Below are 18,860 nucleotides of genomic sequence, written 5' to 3' on the forward strand. Positions count from 1 at the left end.
GTGATCTGGGGAATGATCTGCAGCCTCAGAGTGTGGTGTGGGCAGGTGGAGTCTTTCCTCACTCCCTCCTTTCCTCCCAGATGCCTCGTGTGAGCCCCTCTGAGGGCATGAACATCCCTGCCCATCACACCTCCTGCAGCACTGCTGCTCCCCTTCTGAGGGCACTGAACCCCTGAAGGCTGTGGTTGGTTCAAGTGATGAGGTGATTCCCTATCTGTATTGGCTCCTTGTGTCAGCTGCATAGTGGAAGGGAGGGGAAACCAAGCTCTGAGTCTGTGAGTTAGAGCTGGTGCTGTGACCTTTGCCTGGTGTCAGTGGAGGCACGTGGGAGACCCTCGGATACCCCGCACTGGCTTTCTGCTCCCAGACACGTGTGCTTCTCCCATGTCCCATGGCTGCCACACTCGTGTTCCTGTGCTCCTCCTAAGGCTGAATTTCCCTTGTCTTGAAAAAACCAAACCTGCATGCACCCCATGCATTCTGCACAGGCTGTTTCTCTGCCTCTTGCGTGTTTGCGGTCCATGGTGTCCTGGGGACAAGGGTCACATGCTCCAGGGTGTGAGGAAAGGCAGGGCCAGAGCCAGCTTGCTCTGAGATCTGCAGCTCTTGCTGCTCCCATCCCACTCTGCCCATTTGCTGAGGGATCCACGAAGCACTGGCCCGTTGGGGTTGGGGTTGTGGCCCTGGCTGGGGCGGTGGAAGGATGTTTCAGTCAGGGGTTGCTCTACCTCTGGGTTTTTCCTAGAGTAAAAATTGTTTCATTGAGGCCAAAGGTGGTTTTATCTCCTGGTTCCTTGGAGCTTTGTAGTGCAGCCAGACCTCAGATTGCTCATACTTTCAGGTGTCCAGTTTTTAAATGGGCATTTAAGATGAGTTTGACAAAGCTCTGCCCAGGTGACCTCGGCACACTGAGGTTGTGTAGGTTCCCATAGGGAAAAGGATAATACAGAACATCTCTGATGGCCTCTTAAGGGGGTCCCTGTGGCAAGTGAGAGCCACTTGGGCCCTGTCACTGACACAACTCGAGCAGTGGCACCTCTCACCCTTGGCAAACTGGAGCAGGATGTCCCTGGGACTGGCCCCGAACTGGCAGTGCCACGGGAGGGACTGAGGGAGCAGGAATCTGCTGCCCACACCTTGGGAGTGTGGGGTTCGGGCCCCGCCAGGGTCTGGGAGCTGGGCAGAGCCGTGGGGTGGGTGGGAAATGCACGCTGTCCCACGTCTGGGTTCTGTTGTGTTTCATTTTTCCGTGTGTGAGTGCGTGGGTGGTTCCCAGCCTGTCTGTGCTCGCCGGGCAGTGCATGTGTAGCACGGGATGGTGTTGCCTCTCTGAGTCTGGGAGAAGTCCTATGATAGCACATTGGGGTGAAAATAAAGGAAGCTTTTTCCTTAATGTATAAATGAATATTTGTATGATTAAATTAACACAGAAAAAATGCTCTGTAGCTGTTGAGAGTTTTATTGAAGCTACAAAACTTCTGAGTCTGTCACCTTGTAGTTAAATGTACCCAGTTTGCTTCATCCCCAGACACTGAGCATCCTTAAACCCAGCTCCAACCCTGATTTACCCCAAATCACTGTGAAACCAAACCAGATTCAGTGCATATTGAGGTTATCAGACCACCTGTCCTGCCCTCAGGTGGGGGCAAGGGTGGGAAGAGGCTGTGGGGGTGGTTGTGAGGGGCGTAGAGTTGGGAGGGGGCTCCTACAGCCTCTGATCAGGAGGAGGATCCCCCGGGGCTGCAGCAGGTGCCAGCACAGCCCGTTCACCAACCTGGCTGTGGATTACCTTGTAACAAGGTCAGGTCACTTCTCCACAACAATTCCTGAGGAGGAGTGGGATGGTTTCAGTGATCTCCACACAAAGTGATGCCGCAGATGCGGCCCCAGATGCTCCTTGTGTGGCTGATCTGCACCCCAGCCCTTCCCTGGGGCCCTCCCTGCTGCAGGATCCTGTGATGCTTCACACTTCAAACGGCCCAGACTAGAGGGATCAGACCTGCTGGCTCCTGAATCGCTCGGGAAGGCAGGAGAGGGAGGAAGGAAGGGAGTTTGGATCTGTTTTTTCTATTCTCACAACCCCTAAGGGAACACCTGGTGCTCCTGTATGTCAGCATGGGGGCATGTGAAGGTCTCGCTCTGCTGGGCATCCCGCGTGGTCATTTTGGGTGGATCCAAGTTCCCAGGTAAAGCCTTGCTGCTCAGGGCACTCAGCCCAAGAATTGCCTGAATGAACTGTGCCTTGGAGCAGCTCAGCTGAGGCTGTTCCTTTGCTTACCTGGGAGTTTGTTACTAATCCCTGCGAGAAACCTCAATCTGTGTGTTCTGGGTTTGCTTTTACCATTTGAATAAATGCCTGGAGCTTTCATGTGGCATTAAGCTTGACTGAAAGCCTGACTGGGAACAGACATCCTGCTACCTGTGCCTGTGGGTGTTTGTTTTGTGCCCTGAGCAGAACGCGCCCCTCGAGCTCTGGGTGCTCGTGGGCGTCCCAAGGTCTCTGTGTTTGGGCAGGGGAGGGTTGCCCGCCCCTGCTGCTGCCCAGCTTTGCATTTACTCCGTGTTTGCTTGAAAGAATCTGTTTGTCTTTAGGGTTGCAACCTGTCAGAGGTTGCCAGCGCAGGAAAATCCCATCACACCTTCAATGGTGTCTCCTGAGCGGGCAAACACCCGGCGGGATCACCGTGGTCGTCCCACAGCGCCATCCTGGGCAGGAGGCCAAGTCACACGGCTGCCCAGGCACCTGCAGCTGCTCGGGTGCTTCTGCTGCTGCTGTGGTGTTTTTAGGGGAACCAGATGGTTGTCCATTAGAAGTTCCAATTCTGGTTTTCTGTAGGTTTTTTTGGTCCCTGAAGAGATGTGGTGGTCGGCAGGAGGCTGTTCCCTGCTCTGTGTGACGGATTACAGGGATGAGGCTGTGCCCCTCTGGCTAGAGGGAAGGGCAGGATCTGCTCCAACACCTCCACAGCACCATTGCACGTCCTCACATCTGCAGGTGGGGGCCCAAAGGCTCCAGTGGGCACCACCAATCTGGGATCAGCACCTGGAACAGCAGCAGAGAGGAAAAGGGCAGGGTTTTGTGATTTTCGTTTATTTTTCTCTCTTCTGCCTGTGGCAGCAGCCCATGGTGTGCAGTGTGATGCTGAGGGAGGATCTGTGCTCACTCCTTCCCTCTGCTCCTGCTTCTCTGCAGATCCCTGGGGATGCACAGGGGATTGTTAACAGGCCGAGGGGGAAATGAGGCCAAGCCAGTGGGGAGATGCTGCCAGGGGTCCGTGGGGAGGGAGCAGGGTCAGGGGAAACTCGAGCTTTCTGTGGAAGCTCTCTGTAAGCTGCCCTTCGGCTGCTGCACCTGTGTTGGAAAATACCCAGTTACCCAGGAATTATTTAAGGAAATCTAATCTCAAACGTTTCCTACCCCATTGATAAAACAGCTGAGTAGTAAAAGCTCTCAGGGAGCCCGGGAGGAGGCAGATGGCACGCGCGGGCACGGACCAGCCCTGTTTGCCCCATGGAACCCCAGCAGCTGGGGCTGGGCTGGCTCCAGACCTGCCTCACTCCTATTCCCGTATTTTTGGTTAATCCTTCCCTGCAGGAGTGATGCCTTCACAGTAACGTAAAGTGGGAGGAAAAAAATTTGGTTTTCACGTCTTTCCACGTGGAGTGAGCGGTGCAGTGTCCGGGAGGTGGCTCAGCTTGTTGGGAACAGGGCGATGCTGGGCAGGCTGGAGGGGCTGCCTGGGCCCTGGGTGCTTGGGCTGCCGGTGAAGGGTGTTCGAACAGGGTGTGCTGGGGACGGGCCCGGCCTGGGGCAGGTGCCAGCAGAGGGAGCTGAGGTTGTTCCTCGCCCGCAAAACCCTTGGGAGCTGCGGGACGTGGCTTTTCCAGGCTCCCGGACCTGCTGGTGACAGCGGCCAGGCAGGTCCCCGTGTCCCCGGGCACTCCCGGAGCAGCTGCTGCCCTGGCTGGGCTGGGCAGTGGGGTGGCACTTGTCACCTGGCCTGTCACCACCACTGTGGGGCTGGGGCAGTGCTGCCGAGCCGAGCAGGAGCTGCTGGGCTGGGACACCGTGGACAGGACCCCCCTGGCTGGGGATGAGGAAGGGTCTGCACAGCAGGAGGTCCATGTCGTGTCCCAGTTTGGAGGGGGATGTCTGCTGTGGAGAAAAGGGGGTCTGGGTGCTCTGCTCCCACTGCCAGCCCCAGGGCGATGCACAGCTCTGCAGGAGGGAGGGAGAGACCCTCAAACCTCGGGGCTGGGGTAAGCCAGGCCCTTTTCTAGGAAAGTATCCCTCAGGATGGGGGTTTCAGCCTCCCCTGGGGCCAAGTCCCTTGTGCTGCTGCTGTGGAGCAGCCGGGTTCAGCAGGGTCTGTGCAGCACTGGCTTTCCAGGGGGAAACACAGCAAGAACTCACATTCCTTGTTATCTAATCTGCTGCCTTTTCCCTCCTCGTTGTTTACCATGGCTGGGTTTCCTCAATTAATTGACAGCTGCAGGCTGGGCTGTGACGTCAAACTGCAGCAGTGGAGCCCCAGACCCAGGGTGGCACTGGAGCCCCTCATGCCCCCGTGAGCCCAGCGGGGCAGTGACCCTTCTGGTAGGTGGCAGTGAGAGGTGCCTGAGGACTGGCACTGCTGTGGTGGGCAGCAGAGAGGGTCCCTGTCCCCAGCAAGACCACAGGAATGTCCCAGCCATGCTCAAGGGACACTCGAACCCGTCCTGTCCTGCCTTGGCCCTGGTGTCCCTGTGCTGCACTAACTGGGGCTTTGGAGCATCCTGGTTTGTCCATCTTGTTAAGGAGGTGGTGAGTGGGGGCTGACAGTGTGTGGGTGCCTCCCTGAGCAGGGGACCCTCCTCGGGAGGAGCTCAGCTGCTCTGCCTTGCCTGCGGGGACCAGGCTGGGAGGAAGCAGGTGACAGTGCCTGAGAAGCAGGTTTGTCAGAATTTTAAAGGGATCTAAATCAATAGCGATAAGGAAACAATTATTTAAAGAGCAAACAAATGGAAACTGCTAAATGTACCTTTTTTTTCCCTTTTTTTTTTTTTTTTTTTGTTTTTGCTGGTGAAGGGTGCAGGGCTTGCAGGGCTGGTGCTGCTGAGTGCTGGGAGGGGTCCCTGCTGGGGCTGGGGCAGGGCCTGCCCTGGGCTGGGCAATGAGGGGCAGCATTGCTTGCTCAGCCCAGCCCCAGCCAGCCTGGAAATGAGCCTCACAGGACAAAGTGTTGTTTCATCCCACCAGGAAAAAGGTTTTATGGGTCATCTGGAAATGCTAATCCTCAGGTGAGCCCGCTGACAGTGTCACAGCGTGTGCTGGGACAGTGTCAGCAGGGGCAGGGACAGTCCCAGAGTGGCTGCAGGGACGTGTCCATGTGCTGCCTTCTCCCGCTGGCTGCAGTTTCAAGGGGCAGGAGCCAGGACTGGCTGCTGAGGCCAGGCAATCCCTGCAGAGCAAGGATGTGTTTGCTGCACCTCCTACATGGAGCTGGAGATCCTGCTTGGGTTTGTGGCAGGGCCAGGCTGCAGCTGGAGCCCATCCCTGCTCCATGGGTGCTGGGGTGCTGGTAGAGGATTCCTGTTCCCCCAGCCAGGCCTGTGGCTGTCACCACCGGGGCTTTGTCTCAAAGGGCAGCTTATTCCCATCCTTCCTCTCCCATGGCGTTTTCATCGGCTTTTGGTTGAGGATTAGGCACGTGTTGACAGAACAAACATTTTGCTGCCCTCAAAATCCGCTGCTGAGGAGAGAAGTGATGTCCTTGCTCTGCCAGTGCCTGAGCCAGCCCCAGGATGAGGAAAGCCAGGATGGGGAGAGCTGGGATGGGAAGAGCTGGGCTTGGGGCCGGGGCAGCCCTTCAAGGGGAACACGGAACCATTTCGGGTCACATCCCACACCAGGGCCAGAGCTCTGGCTCTCTGCTCCCTCACAGAGCATTAATGACTTTGTGCTTTAATATCCTGCCCTGAGAAACCAGGGATGCCACAAGGAATGCTGCCTGTCTCCGGCAGGGCTTTGGCAGGTGCTGGGGCCCAGGTCTGTGGGGAGCTCTGTGTCCCCCCTGCCCAGCTCCTGGTATCTGTCACAGCTCCCTCCTCCCAGACCAGGCTCCAGGAATGGTGGCTCCTCACGGTGTCTGGGCAGCTGAGGAGACCAGGGGTGCCCATGGGCTGCCCCCAGGGTCATGTGTTTGTCAGGGAAAAGTAAATCCCTCCAAGCTCTGAGGCCAGCCCAGGGCCTGTGCAGTGGGGGAAGGCAGAACATGTGGGACCTCATTTGGGGTCCTGCCCCTCTCCCACACCATTTTTTCCCTATGTGAGCCCCCAGGTCCTGGCTCCTTGCTGAGCCCCCAGGACGAGGTGCCTGAGCTGGGCGATGCTCACGGCAGTGACACGTTTCCTTCGGAGCCGGGTGAGTCACGGCTGAGTCATGGCTGGCTCTGCTGAGCAGCTCCATGGCCCCTGCAGCCCCGGGGGACCCACAGCTCCATGGAATGCTGCAGGATGTGAAGCTGCCTCATCCCTTGTGGGGTCCCTGCCCTCTGTACAGGGGGGCACAGGGGAGCCCTCCCCTCTCTGCTCCCCTGGGGCTGCAAATCTGGCTCAGCAGGTCAGGAGCAATAGGAGGGGAATGCCTCTGGTCACCCTGCAGCCCTTCGCCTTCCAGCCCCACCAGCTCTTACTTTGAGCTGAGACCGGGCTGAGTGTGGGTTTTGTGGTTGCTTTTAGGGTCTTTCCTCTGGGGCAGAACCTTCTGCAGGCTCTCCTGGGCTGGACAGCACAGGAACCAAGGGTAAACCACTGCCAAGAGCCTCCCCTGCTCCTGGGGCACCGCGTGCTGCCCCAGCGCTGTGTCCTCAGGAGTGCAGGAGCTGCCCGTGCCTCCCGCTCCCCCCGGGCTGCTCCCCTGCCCAGCGGCTCCCACACTCCCTGGGCTGGCGCTCCGTGGGGCCGTTATGCCCGAGGATCGTTTTGCATGTGGGGAGAACCAGCGGCAGCAGAAGAATGAATTTGCATTTCTCGGTGGCACCCAGTGTGGGAACCGAAGCCGCGGAGGGTTTCGCTGCCGCTCGGCCCAGCGGGGCTGTGTGAAAAGACAACATCCCGTCTGCTGGCACCGGGCCCGGCCCGTCTCACCTGGCTGCCCGTGTGTGCCTGGGAACGGCCCCGGGCCCACAGCACAGCCAGGCCCTGCTGGCCCCGCTGCCCCATTCCCGGTGTGCCGGCGGGATGAGGGTGATGGTGAGGAAACTGGAGTACGGGGCCTCTGGGACTTATTTTGGGGGGTTCTCTTGTACTGGGTGTGATCTGGGGCTCGTGTGCTGATGCAGCAGCTGCATGAAGAGCCCAGCACAGGATCCTTCCCCGCACAGGGGGTTTCCCTCCTCTGCACCCCAAATCTCTGGTGGCAGTGACAGTGTGGGGGGAGCCGTGACCTTTCCTCACCCTGCAGGGAGCAGGACACGCCCAACCTGCCCTGAGCCCTCTCTTCCTGGCACTGCCATGCGACCCACAGCCATTTCCAGGCTTTTAATCTCAAGAGACAAAAGCGGGAGTTTAACGCAACTGGAGGAAGAAAAGAGCAGGGCTTTGGGCCGGGAACAGCAAACACAGTGGTGGATCTGCTGCTCCCGCGACCTCCCCTGCGTCACCCGGGTTTGCACTGGCAGTGCTTGGCCCAGCTGGGAACCCAGCCCGGGGGGTGCTGGGGGAAGTGGGGTGGCCAGGGTGGAGAGCTGGTGGTCCAGGGGCCGGGCTGAGGGCTGTGCTGCCACCATCCTGGCATCGTCACCCACCTCCAGCTTATCCTTCCTCAGCTGCCATCCCAGGTACAGCCAGGCTGCAGAAGGGACTGTGACACCCCAGGGCCAAGCACTGTCCACCTTCTGTCACCGTAGGGTGTGAAGGAGCCTTTGCATGGGGCCAGGTGAGCACCTCCGTGTCCGTGCTACCAGTGTGGAGCAGACATCCACCCTTGCACCCCTGCACGGAGTTAGCTTCTACAACACCCCCTCTTTGCACCCTCAAGGGCTGCCCTGGAGTGCAGGTGACACCACAGTCCCACCTGCAGCAGCCCAGGAGCACCAGGAGCCTCAGGCAGTGGGGATGGGATGTCAGGGCAGTGGCCAGGACCCGAGCAGGGCTGTAGTGCAGCAGTGGGGACCCAGTTGCAGAGCAGGGCCGGGAGCCCTGTCCCCTCTGTCAGGGTGGGGGCCGCAGCAATAACGTGGCTGTTTGCCCCGAGCACACACAGGGCCCTGTAAACGGGGTTTATGGCAGCAGCTGGGAGATGGAGGAGCTGGGGGGGTAATAAAGAGGAGCGGCCCTGCTCGCCCTGGGGCTGCCCGGGAAGTGGGAATGTCTGATGGGGTGAGGAGGAGTCTGAGGGCATGCAGGTAGTCTTGGCTCTGGAGCAATCCCAGCACCCTCCTTGGCAGATCTGCACGGGGTCATTGCACCATAAAAAGTCCCTCTGTGCACACCTGTGGGTTTCTGCACTCGCACTCCCTGCCCTTGGGTAACTTTGGGCTCTGTTGCAGAGCACTTGTCACCTCCCAGGTCCCTTCCAAGGGGTGGGGGGGATGTATTAAAGGTACTTCAACCATTTCAACCATTTCCAGTCTCCTTGGGCTGCAGAAAAGCCTGAGTGTGCCCATCCTGCAGCCTGAGAGTGGGGATTCACCCTGATTCAGCATCGCCCCGAGGCACAGACATGGGGTGCAGGATGTGGCCTCAGAGGGACCCCAGTTCTGCACAGGGACCACCACTGTCCCCAAAGGCTGTGTGGGAACTGGAGCAGAGGAAGTCCCACCACTGCAGGGGACCAGGAAGCACAACTGCGTGTGCAGACAAGTCGGGCTCCGTGGTCTCTGTGGTTTGTGCAGTGACATCAAGGGCCTTCAATAGTTTTATTATATGTGACATGGCTGCTTATCTATTATTCTTGTGATGGAGCCAGAGATTAGTTGTGAGCAGGTGGGCAGAGATTCTTCCAGGCTGATTCATGAGTAGTTTCTCCGTGTCTCCTCTCTGGCCACGTTCCCAAGCGTTCAGAAGTTTCATGGCAAAAGGCACCGGAATCGGAGCCGATGAGTTGACAGGGAGGACAAGGAAAAGGCACTGAAAACTGTGCACACGGGGCAGAAAAGCCAGACTTCCTTTCTCTCTTTTGCTGTTCCTCAGGTGTTGCAATCTCCCCTTTCCCTGGTTTGCATGTGCCAGCAGAGCTGTGCCGAGCTGCGATTGCGAAAGGCAGCGGGGAGAGCCCGGCACGGCCGGAGCCGGTGACACCCCGGCGGCTGGAGAGGTGTCATTTTGGGGCCTTTTGCCTGGTTTTGCAGTGCTGTGCTGCCTAGCTCTCCCTGAGCCCAGAAAAGCAAATGTTTTTCCCTTTAATCTCTTATTCTTATCAAGATCCCGGTGCTACTGATAAGAGGAGCAGGGAAAGCTCTTTCAGACTGAGGTGTGAGTTGGGCAACAGGCTCCCGGACAGCCCAGGATGACGCGGGTCTGGGATGCTCCGGAGCAGGGACCAGGGACTGCTGGTGCATCCCCTCTGCCTGGTGAGGTCTTGCCCAGTGTCCCCAGCTGTGCTCTCCTCCGCCTTGCTCCTGCCTCCCTCGGGTGCTCTGGTTCGGTGTTTGCTCTGGTGAGGTTGTAAAGAAACCCAATAAACGAGGGTGACCTGGAGGTGGTGTCACAGCAAATCCAGCTCTCAGAGCCCATGCAAACCATAACCTGCTCCCCAAATGTGCCCCTCACGCAGCCTGGGCGTGGGGCAGCAGCAGGAAGGGTGGGATGGGCGCTGTGGCTTCCCAGCATGGCTTGTGTGAGCCCGGTGTAGAGTTCACCCGTGATCTCACCCTGCATCCTCAGTCTCCCTGGCTGAGACACCTGCATTCCCATGCTCTGGGGGAGCCATCCATGCTTGGAAGGCTGCAGCCCTGGGGCTTTGCTGGGATGCTCCTGCCCCAGGTGCCCTCAGGAGATGGTGGGGTGGGACACAGGAGCAGGTTTGGGTGCCTGTGGGGCCTTGCCCAAAGCAGAGGATGCTCCAAATGAGGGGGGGCTCTGCTGTGGCTGCCAAGAGTCAGGAGCACTGAGGGGGGACACTGGGGGGCCTGGAATGCCCTCCTGGCTGTGCCACATCCCCATCCCACGTGCCCAACCCCTGGCAAAGCCTGACCAGGGACTGGTGGCTTCCCAACGCAGCCGCTGGCCCAGGGGTCCCCCCGTGTCCCCCACAGCCACTGCCACGTGTTCCAGGCTGTGTTTACCAAAACAGCTCCGCTGGGACATGGGAGCCCTGATCCGGGGGGAGCTTTCCCCACGATAAGATAACATTGAGGAGTTTCTAAGGGAGGCAGAAACTCCTGGTGCTGCCGATAGCAGCAAAGGCCTTTCCCAGCACCCGGGCTGGGGTCGCCTCCCCCCGGGTTTTATTTTCCTCCCAGCAAACATTTCCCATGGATGGCTTATCGGCCCTGCTCAGGGCAGGGGGGGTCACCAGCTCTGCCACTCCATGGGCTGGGGACGGGCCCCTGGGATGTGGTGACGTGGGGCCGACCTGAGCTGCACCGTGGGTGTCTGTAGTGGGGTTTGGTCTGACGTGGGTATTTAGGGCACGGGGGAGTTGGATTTTAGCAGCACTACGTGTGTGGGAGAACCGCCTGAACTGCCCTGCCTGCTTCATGTGCTAAAAAAAAGACCATAAATACCAACTCGGTGTCTGTCTCGCTCAGAACAGCTTTTTCCTGCTTATGCCGGTGGAGACAACCCGGGCCCGGAGTGCTGCATGTTCCAGCCGTGCCCCCGTGCCCAGTCCCACCTGCAGCAGCAGGCACAGACCCCAGGCACTGGCCAGTGCCGTGTCCCCAGGGTGAGGAGGGTTTGGGTGCTGCCAGGGGCTCCCCTCACCCCCAGTGGCTCTGAGCCCTCTTGATCACAGGCTCTGTGACAAACCCCCGGTGGTTGCAGACCTTGGATAGGGGATGGTCCCAGGGTTCAGGTCAGGGATGCTCCTGGGTTATCCCTCAGGGATGCTCCCATCTGCTCTGGGAGCTGTGCCATGGCTCAGGGCCTGGCCAGGGGCTCCCAGGCATCCAGCAGGTCTCTTGCTGCAGGTCCGACTCCAGGAAGAGCCGTTGGTCTCGTCCAGGTCAGGCTGGAAGGGGTTAACGGTGGCCGGGTTTGCCCCGCTCCCCTCCCCGGCCCGTTCGGGTCTGAGCCCGGCGCCTGCCAAGGGTTAACCCGGCCCGGGCTGTTCAAACACCTCGGCTGAGGTAAGCGCCGCTTGTTTGTTCAGGTAAATAAGGAAGGAATCGGATATAATGGGCAAAGGAGGCTCTGGCTGAGCCGTGACACTCGCTGCCGGGTCCCCCTCGCACGGCTCCGTCCCTCTGCCGCCCTCGGAGCCGCCCGGGGTGCCCGGGGCCGGTCCCTGTCCCTGTCCCTGTCCCTGTCCCTGTCCCTGTGCCCCTCCCGTCGGTGTCCGCCCGGAGCCGATGTGGCTCAGCCCGGCCGTGCTGAGCCGGGGCTGAGCCGGGCAGGAGCTGCTGGACAGTGCCGGGGCCCCCCCTCGGGGCCATGCCCCCCACAGCCACCGCACCGAGCACCACGGGGATGGCTCTTCCCGCCCTGCACCGGCACCCATGTGGATTGTGAGCTGCCCGCGCACCCTCGAGGTAAGACATGACCCCCGGCTCCCAGTGCTCCATCAGCACCCACCCCACTCACCTTCCCTCCCTTCAGGGGCTCCCACAGCCCTTTCAACACCAGTGTGGGGAGGACAGGGGGCCGTCGCATGTCAACATCCCATCCCACAGTTCCTTGCACCTCCAGGTGCCATTAAGCCTAAACAGGGACAGGTTGTTCCTTGGCATGGGGTTCTGGCACTTCTTGGGATGGTGTCACCCAAAAGTAAATGGGATTTGCTAATTTTGTGTCTTTGCAACCCCCTCTTGCTCAAGCAAGGAGGGTGGGAGCCAGGACTCCCAGGGTGGCTCCTCCCAAGCCCACCCGGTACCAGCAGGGACCCTGAGGGTCCCACCAGCCCCTGTGCTGGCAGGGACAGTGTCCTTGGGGCACCGTGTGACTGACCAGCAGCGGGGGCTCCTTAGGGAGTGGCCCAGGGCCCAGGTGGCCATCAGGGACATGCCAGCTCCAGGGTGTCTCTGTGCAGCTGAACCCCTTTTCCGGACTTTCACTGTCCCAGCTGCTCTCTTGATGGGTGTTTTTTTTGTCAGCCCTGAAGTCCCTTTGGCTGCGGGTCTGGTTTTCGTGGTTCTGCTCGGTTGGTGAAACACAAACGCGGCGCGGCTGCCAAGAACCCACAATACGGGCATTCTCCGGGCTGGCAGCACGGGGGGGAAGGGGCTGCTATAAATAGGGGCTCCCTGGCCCCACATGGGGAACACCAAGCTCTGCTGCTCACCTGGGGGACACCAAGCACCAGGCTTTGGTCAGGTCACTGGCAGGTTGTGCCTGTCCCCGCCACTGCTGTTTGCCTCCCTGTGCTGGTGGAGAGGGCAGCCTGACCCGGGGTGTGGGGACCCGTGGGGACACCCGGTCCCCATGCCAGCAGCCATGCAGGTAATGGCAGGAGGAGCTGGGGGACCTTGGTGGTGTTGGAGGAGGCTGGTGGGGAGCTAAGGGTCCAGGACCCCTGGGATGGGCTGCATCCCTCGTGGCTGTACATTGAGGTGAGCCCAGGGCTTGCCCTGGTCTCAACCCTGTAACCACACAGCTACCAGAGCTCAGTCCCCAGGCTGTCACCTTCCCAGTCCCCCAGTGCCCTTCCCAGTCCCTGCCCTGGCTGTGGGGAGGTTTTGGCCAATCCTCCTCCCTCCACCCAGAGATAAGAGGGGTGCGTGGCACAGGGTTTGGCAGCCAGGAGGGACGTGGCAGGGCTGGCACTGTGGGGCTCACAGGGCGGATGGGACGTTCTGACAGGACCCCAAATTATCAGCAGCCTCTGAGCACTCCTCTGGGTCCCTGCTGCAGCTCTGGCTCATGCAGGGACCCCAGGTCCCTTTACCTGCTTAATCCAGGCTGCTCTGGGCAGTCTGGGACAGCTCTGGGGGCACATGTCCCTGGTTCCTCCTGGCACAGCACAGCATGTCCCTGTCCCTGTCCCTGTCCCCAGCCTCAGCCTGGGCTGGAGCTGACCCTGAACCCTGGCCCTGACCCCCACCCCTGCTGCTTGGGAAGGGCTTTGGGAAGTGCCTGGGGGTTTGGGAGACATCCCGGGTGCCACAGGCAGCACCTCCTTGTACCCTGGGCCAACCCTGGGCCCACGGGGCTCCGGCACAACCTGTTCCACCGCGGATTTGGTTTAATTAACGGACCCATTGTTTGAGGGTGGGGGGTGGGTGAATTTCTGATATTTATTTTTTCTCACTCCCAAGGGCTGATCCCAGCACTGCACCACTGCTGGGGCCCTGAGCCATGGGGGGTTGCGTTTGCCAGGAGAGTTTGGGGTGACGTGGGGGGTCCTTGGCCCCATCCCCACCCCCCTTGGCCGTGAGATCCGTGTGGGGTTGGGTCCCTGCAGAGCTGCAGAGCTGAGCTGTGACCCAGCACCACCCACAGCCCTGGGCTCACGCTGGCCTCGTGTCCTGGAGAGCGCAGGAGCCTCATCCCAGCCCTGCTGCCCCATCCCAGTCCTGCTGCCCCATCCCAGCCCTGCTGCCCCATCCCAGTCCTGCTGCCCCATCCCAGCCCTGCTGCCCCATCCCAGTCCTGCTGCCCCATCCCAGCCCTGCTGCCCCATCCCAGCCCTGCTGCCCCATCCCAGCCCTGCTGCCCCATCCCAGCCCTGCTGCCCCATCCCATCCTGTGGAGCTGGGGCCTCACTCAGCCCGTCAGCAGCCAGGGAGCCTCTGCCAGGGCAGATGTAACACCCAGAGCAGCCTCGTCCAGCTCGGGCTGGGAATGGGAAGGTTTTGGGAGTCCCATGAGGGTTAGTGCACTTGGGGCTGCCCCTTCAGCTCTTCTTTTCCAGGGGAAGTGCAAAAAGGGAGAGGAGAGGGAAACAGCCACCCAAAGCAGCTCCTCGGCACAAACAGGTCCCACCCATCCCGGCTGCTGGAGCAGGAGAAAGTCAAACAGTGGCCCCCGCCCTGAGAGTACAGTGCCCTTGGTGGGGCACGGCACGGGCTTTTGGGGACACTTCCCAGGGTTTGGGTCCCTCTGGTCCCAGCTGGGAGGAGGGGAACAGGATGAGGATGGGGCTGGGGCTGTCTGTCCTGCCGTGTCCATGTGCAGTTCCACAGCCCCGCTCTGCCATGGGTCCGGTTTACAGCTGTGGAGGGCGGAGGATGCACCATGACCTCAGAGCACTGGAGGTGTTGGAGACCCCCATCCCCTCCCCAGACATCCCCATGGCCGGCACCGTGCAGCTGCACAAGCTGTTACCACTTCCCTTTTGTGCCAGGAGCAGCGTGGGGCTGGATTTAGGGCTGATCTCCTACAGCTCTTCTTTTAATCCCAACCCAATCAAGGAGAGCTTTGGAAGTCGGTGCCATCTCTCAGGGAAACAGTTTGGGTGGTGGGGGCAGCTCAGTGATCTGGGCACCCCTTCTCCCTCCTCCTCCTCTCTGCGGTGCCACGGAAACTGTTCAGGGACACGGACTCCAGCTCTTAACCCAGAACCCCTCCCCAGGTCCCCGTGGGCTCAGGCTGCCAAGGGGCTGGGTAGGTGTCCATGGTTCCTCTGTGTGGTTTTTTTGAGCTCTCCAGGCTTTTCCAAGGGTGAAGTGATGGGATTTCCCCCTCTCTGGGGTTTGGAGCAAACAGGACACCCCATTTCCCTGGCCAGTGTCCCCTGTTCTCCCTTCAGGGCTGCCTGGTTTCCTTAGGGGGGATTGGCATGCTCCTTTCCCAGTGTCAGCTCTGTTGCTAAAGCTCCTTTTTCTGCTTTTAAACCACCAATTTTGGATGGTTCTTCCTTTTCTTCTTGTAAAATGCAATGCTGGAGGCAGAGGAGCTGGGCAGTGGCCTGGCCATGCCCATCACCAGCTTCTCCCTGGCAGGGGCTTCCCCTTCCCAAAGCCTCAGGATGGCTCTTGGGGAGGTTTATCCGTGGATGGAGCCATTCCCTGGTGTTGCCATGGAAATTCAGCAGGTTCATCCTCTTCTCCATGGTCTCCAGGACTCCCTGCGTACGGAGACAGATGGGGACAGGCTGATTTTGGGCAGTTTTTCTTGCAAGAGAGTGAGGGTAATTGCAATTATCCTTTCTTGCAAGCAAAGTTCTCATCCGGGGGTTGGCTTTGGTGACCAAGGGCCCGGTGCTGCGGTGCTGGACTCGGGCTCACCGGGGAGATCTGGGGGCTGGGGGCTGCTGTGCTGGGGCACCCTCAGGTGGCAGCAGAAGGAGGGGTTTTCCATGCACAGAAATGTGTCCTTGTGGCTCAAGCATCCCCTCTCACCCCAGGGCTGCCCTGTTCAGGTGTCAGGAGCCCCCTCATCCCCTGCTGCCTCCTGCCAGGGCCTCAGCTCCAGCTGGGACTGAGCTGCTGCCAGCCTGGTGTGCAATCCATGGGGAGACCCTGAACACCCAGGGGGTCAGATCCTGCCAGTCTGCTGCGCTCCTTCTCCCTGCCAGCTGCTGCTGCTGGTCCCCCCAGCTGAGGACAGCCCCCCCAGCCGTGGCTGACCCCAAGCCCGCACTCATCCCGAGGTTTGCAGGGCGCCGTGGGGCGAATTTGGAGGTTTTTTCATCTCTAACAGGCTTAGTTCCTCCCTTTGTGCCTGGCTGCTGGGCGGGAAGGCAGGAGCAGCGCCGGGCTGAGCTCTGCTCCTCTCTCCTCTCCGGGCAGGTTTGGAGCCGGTGCTGAGCGGAGGGATGGGCAGTGCCAGCCCCGGGCTGACCGCTCTGCCCCCCGGCCGCCTCGCCTGGCCGGACCCTGCGCCGCTGCCGCCGCCCCGGGACCCCGGACCCCGGAGCTGGGGCTGCCCGGAGAGCCCCAGCCCCCCCGGCACCCCCGAGCAGCCCCTGCCCGCTTTCTGCCTGCACTACTTCGACATGCTCTACCCCGAGGACGTGGCCTGGGCCACCAAGGGCGTGGGAGAACCGTCCCCCGGCGGCGCCCAGGGCGGGCGGGAGGAGGCGCGGAAGGAGCCGGAGCAATGTCCCATCATCGACAGCCAGGGCCTGGGGCTGGGGCCCGAGGGGGACCTGCAGGCCAGCCTGCCCCTGGAGGAGCACTCACTGGAGCAGGTGCAGAGCATGGTGGTGGGAGAGGTGCTCAAGGACATCGAGACGGCCTGCAAGCTCCTCAACATCGCCGCAGGTGGGTGCCCCGGGCGGGGAGGGACGTGCTGGGGTGGGAGCCAAAGCCACGCTGCACTTTGGGGGCTGCGACCCATGGGGGGCTGGGGGAGCGAGGCTGCCCCCCAGGGAAGGAGGGTACGGCTCCTGGGGCTGCTGTGGGGGGAGCTGGCTGGCTCTGCTCACCCCCCACCTCCAGACCCCACGGACTGGAGCCCCGGGAATGTGCAGAAGTGGATCCTGTGGACGGAGCACCAGTACCGGCTGCCGCACATCGGGAAGTCCTTCCAGGAGCTGTCAGGGAAGGACCTGTGTGCCATGTCTGAGGAGCAGTTCTGCCAGCGCTCGCCTGCCTGTGGTGACATTCTCCATGCCCACCTCGACATCTGGAAGTCTGGTGGGTGCCAGGGACTGGGAGGGAGCTGGGGAGGGTGGGCAATGCAGGGCGTGCAGCAGGAGATGCCCTCCTGACCCCCCACTCCTCCCTTCCAGCTGCCTGGATGAAAGAGAAGGCTGCCCCTGGAGATGTAAGATACTGTGGTGAGTTCTGTGTGGGCTCAGCTCCACTGGCCCTACTCCTGCCTCGGGCAGGTCTAGGGTACTTTGAGGGGGTCCCTCCCTGCTTAATTGCAATTATCTGGCTCACTGGAGTGGCTGTTGCTGTGAGATCTGTGTGGTTACACAGATCTGCCCCAGAGCAGCCCCAGGGCTCTCTGCAAAGGGGGAATGGCCACGAGACCCTCGCTGGCCCCAGCCCACATCCCCTGCACCCCTGCAGGCTGTACAAGGCAGGACTGAGCTGTTCTTCCTGCTCCAAGATGAAGAGGAGAAAATGAAGATTCCAGACCCAGTGCTGGTCTGAGTCTGGCACTGAGCTGGGGTTTCCCAGATAACACTCGTGCAGGTCCCTGGGATGGTGCACAACAGCAAGGTCTCCCCCTCTCTCCTCTCACCCGTCCCTTCCCATGGCAGGGGGTGACTCCAGCTGGGCCGACAGCGAGGTGGACTCGTCCTGCGCCGGGCAACCCATCCACCTCTGGCAGTTCCTCAAGGAGCTGCTGCTGAAACCCCACAACTACGGGCGCTTCATCCGCTGGCTCAACAAGGACAAAGGTGTGGGGGGGATGCTCGGAGGCCCCGGGGTGGGCACTGGGGGGGTGGGGAGCAGGCGGGGCTGCAACCAACCCCCCGTGCCCCGCTCCCCTCCCAGGCATCTTCAAGATCGAGGACTCGGCGCAGGTGGCCCGGCTGTGGGGCATCCGCAAGAACCGCCCGGCCATGAACTACGACAAGCTGAGCCGCTCCATCCGGCAGTACTACAAGAAAGGGATCATCCGCAAGCCCGACATCTCCCAGCGCCTCGTCTACCAGTTCGTGCACCCGCTGTGAGCGGGACAGGCTGAGCCCCGGGAGGGACAGGGCACTCACTGCCTCCCTCTGCCCCAGCCACAGGAACCTCTGCCAGCACTAGGGCCCTCAGCTGGAGTGCGAGAGGCCCCCCGCCCCCAGGACCTGCTGGACACGGACCCAGAGACCCCCCATTCCCCAGCTGAGGGACCACCCCCCATGCCCTGGTGCGGGGCAAGGGCTGTGCAGAGCCCTCACCTCCCCTGGCTGGGCTTGTCCCCCCTCCTCTCCTCCCCCGGGTGCTGCCCGTGGGTGGCTTCGCCCCAGCCATTGTTCGGGGAGGACAAAGCCTGGGCATGAGCTGGGACAATGGAACCCGCAGGGACAGGGCACCCTCAGGGACAGGACCACCTGCCCCTGCCCGTGGTGGGGCCACTGGCCAGACCCAATCCAGGCAGGAGCAGCCTGGCACTGCCTGCCATGGGAGCTGTGCCCCTGGAGACCACGGGCATCCCCTCGGGACAGGTGCACCCCCTTCTCTTTCCACTCCAGGACACACTTGGCTTCCCCTCTCTGCAGGGGCTTGGGGCTGAAAACGGGAGTTTTTCAAGGACCAGCTGTAAATGTGGGTGTGGGGCTGTGCACAGTGGGGATCCCCCGAGCTGGGTCCTCCACCTTTGGGCATGGGGCCACCAGAGCCCTCCTAAGATCCCAGGTCCTGTGCCCTGGCACAGGGCTTTTCCCTTGATTTGGATTTTATCTGGACTGCCTGATTCTGTGGTTTGTGAAAAGGGAGATGTCAGTTTGCTGTTTCCCTCTGGACAGTAAATCTGGATTGTGACCCGCTGAGGCTGGACTGGGACAGAGAGCTGGGGATTGCTTCACCTGTGCCTTGCACCACAGTCAGAGTTACCTGGAGATGTTGATCTTTTATATTATAGGTTTTTTTATTTGTTTATTTACTTTTTGGTTTTGGCTGGCGGCGAATTGTGGTTTAGGTTCAAATGCCGAGGGGTGGCCTGTGCTCCCGGGGATGCTTTGTGGGAGTTTAAGAGGAAAAACACCTGGTTCTTGGTATTTTGTTTTTACCTTAAAAGAGCTGCCTGTGCTGGCTCCTGTCTTTGTTCCACCTGCTCCGTGCTGCTCACACACTCTGTGTGAGTCCTGCTCCCCATCCCGGCTGGAGGGATGGAGGGCAGCCAGAGGGAGGAGAGGAGCAGGGGAAGGAGAAAAACTGCCTTGGCTTCTG

The 18,860-nt window shown here is 60.7% G+C and overlaps 1 protein-coding gene and 1 long non-coding RNA gene across 3 annotated transcripts; one reads left to right on the forward strand and one right to left on the reverse strand.

Moving 5' to 3' along the window:
* Positions 1-8,886: 8,886 nt before the first annotated feature.
* Positions 8,887-11,117, reverse strand: LOC135402538 (uncharacterized). The gene is made up of 2 exons (XR_010425150.1): positions 10,971-11,117; positions 8,887-9,637 (listed from the first exon to the last, which is right to left on the reverse strand). It is a non-coding gene; the product is annotated as an uncharacterized LOC135402538 (long non-coding RNA).
* A 32-nt stretch (positions 11,118-11,149) lies between these two features.
* On the forward strand, positions 11,150-18,569 carry SPDEF (SAM pointed domain containing ETS transcription factor). Of its 2 annotated transcripts, XM_064635817.1 has the most exons (7): positions 11,174-11,273; positions 11,591-11,675; positions 15,813-16,286; positions 16,464-16,661; positions 16,757-16,804; positions 17,237-17,377; positions 17,475-18,569. In XM_064635817.1, exons 3-7 carry the CDS (start codon positions 15,839-15,841, stop codon positions 17,651-17,653), a joined length of 1,014 nt encoding a protein of 337 aa, XP_064491887.1. In that variant the 5' UTR covers positions 11,174-11,273; positions 11,591-11,675; positions 15,813-15,838; the 3' UTR covers positions 17,654-18,569. The 2 variants fall into 2 exon arrangements, with proteins under 2 accessions (XP_064491888.1, XP_064491887.1); XM_064635818.1 differs by lacking the exon at positions 11,591-11,675 and having other exon boundaries at positions 11,150-11,273.
* Positions 18,570-18,860: the final 291 nt, after the last annotated feature.

The sequence above is a fragment of the Pseudopipra pipra genome, chromosome 25, assembly GCF_036250125.1.
Source record: "Pseudopipra pipra isolate bDixPip1 chromosome 25, bDixPip1.hap1, whole genome shotgun sequence".
Lineage (NCBI taxonomy): Eukaryota > Metazoa > Chordata > Aves > Passeriformes > Pipridae > Pseudopipra > Pseudopipra pipra.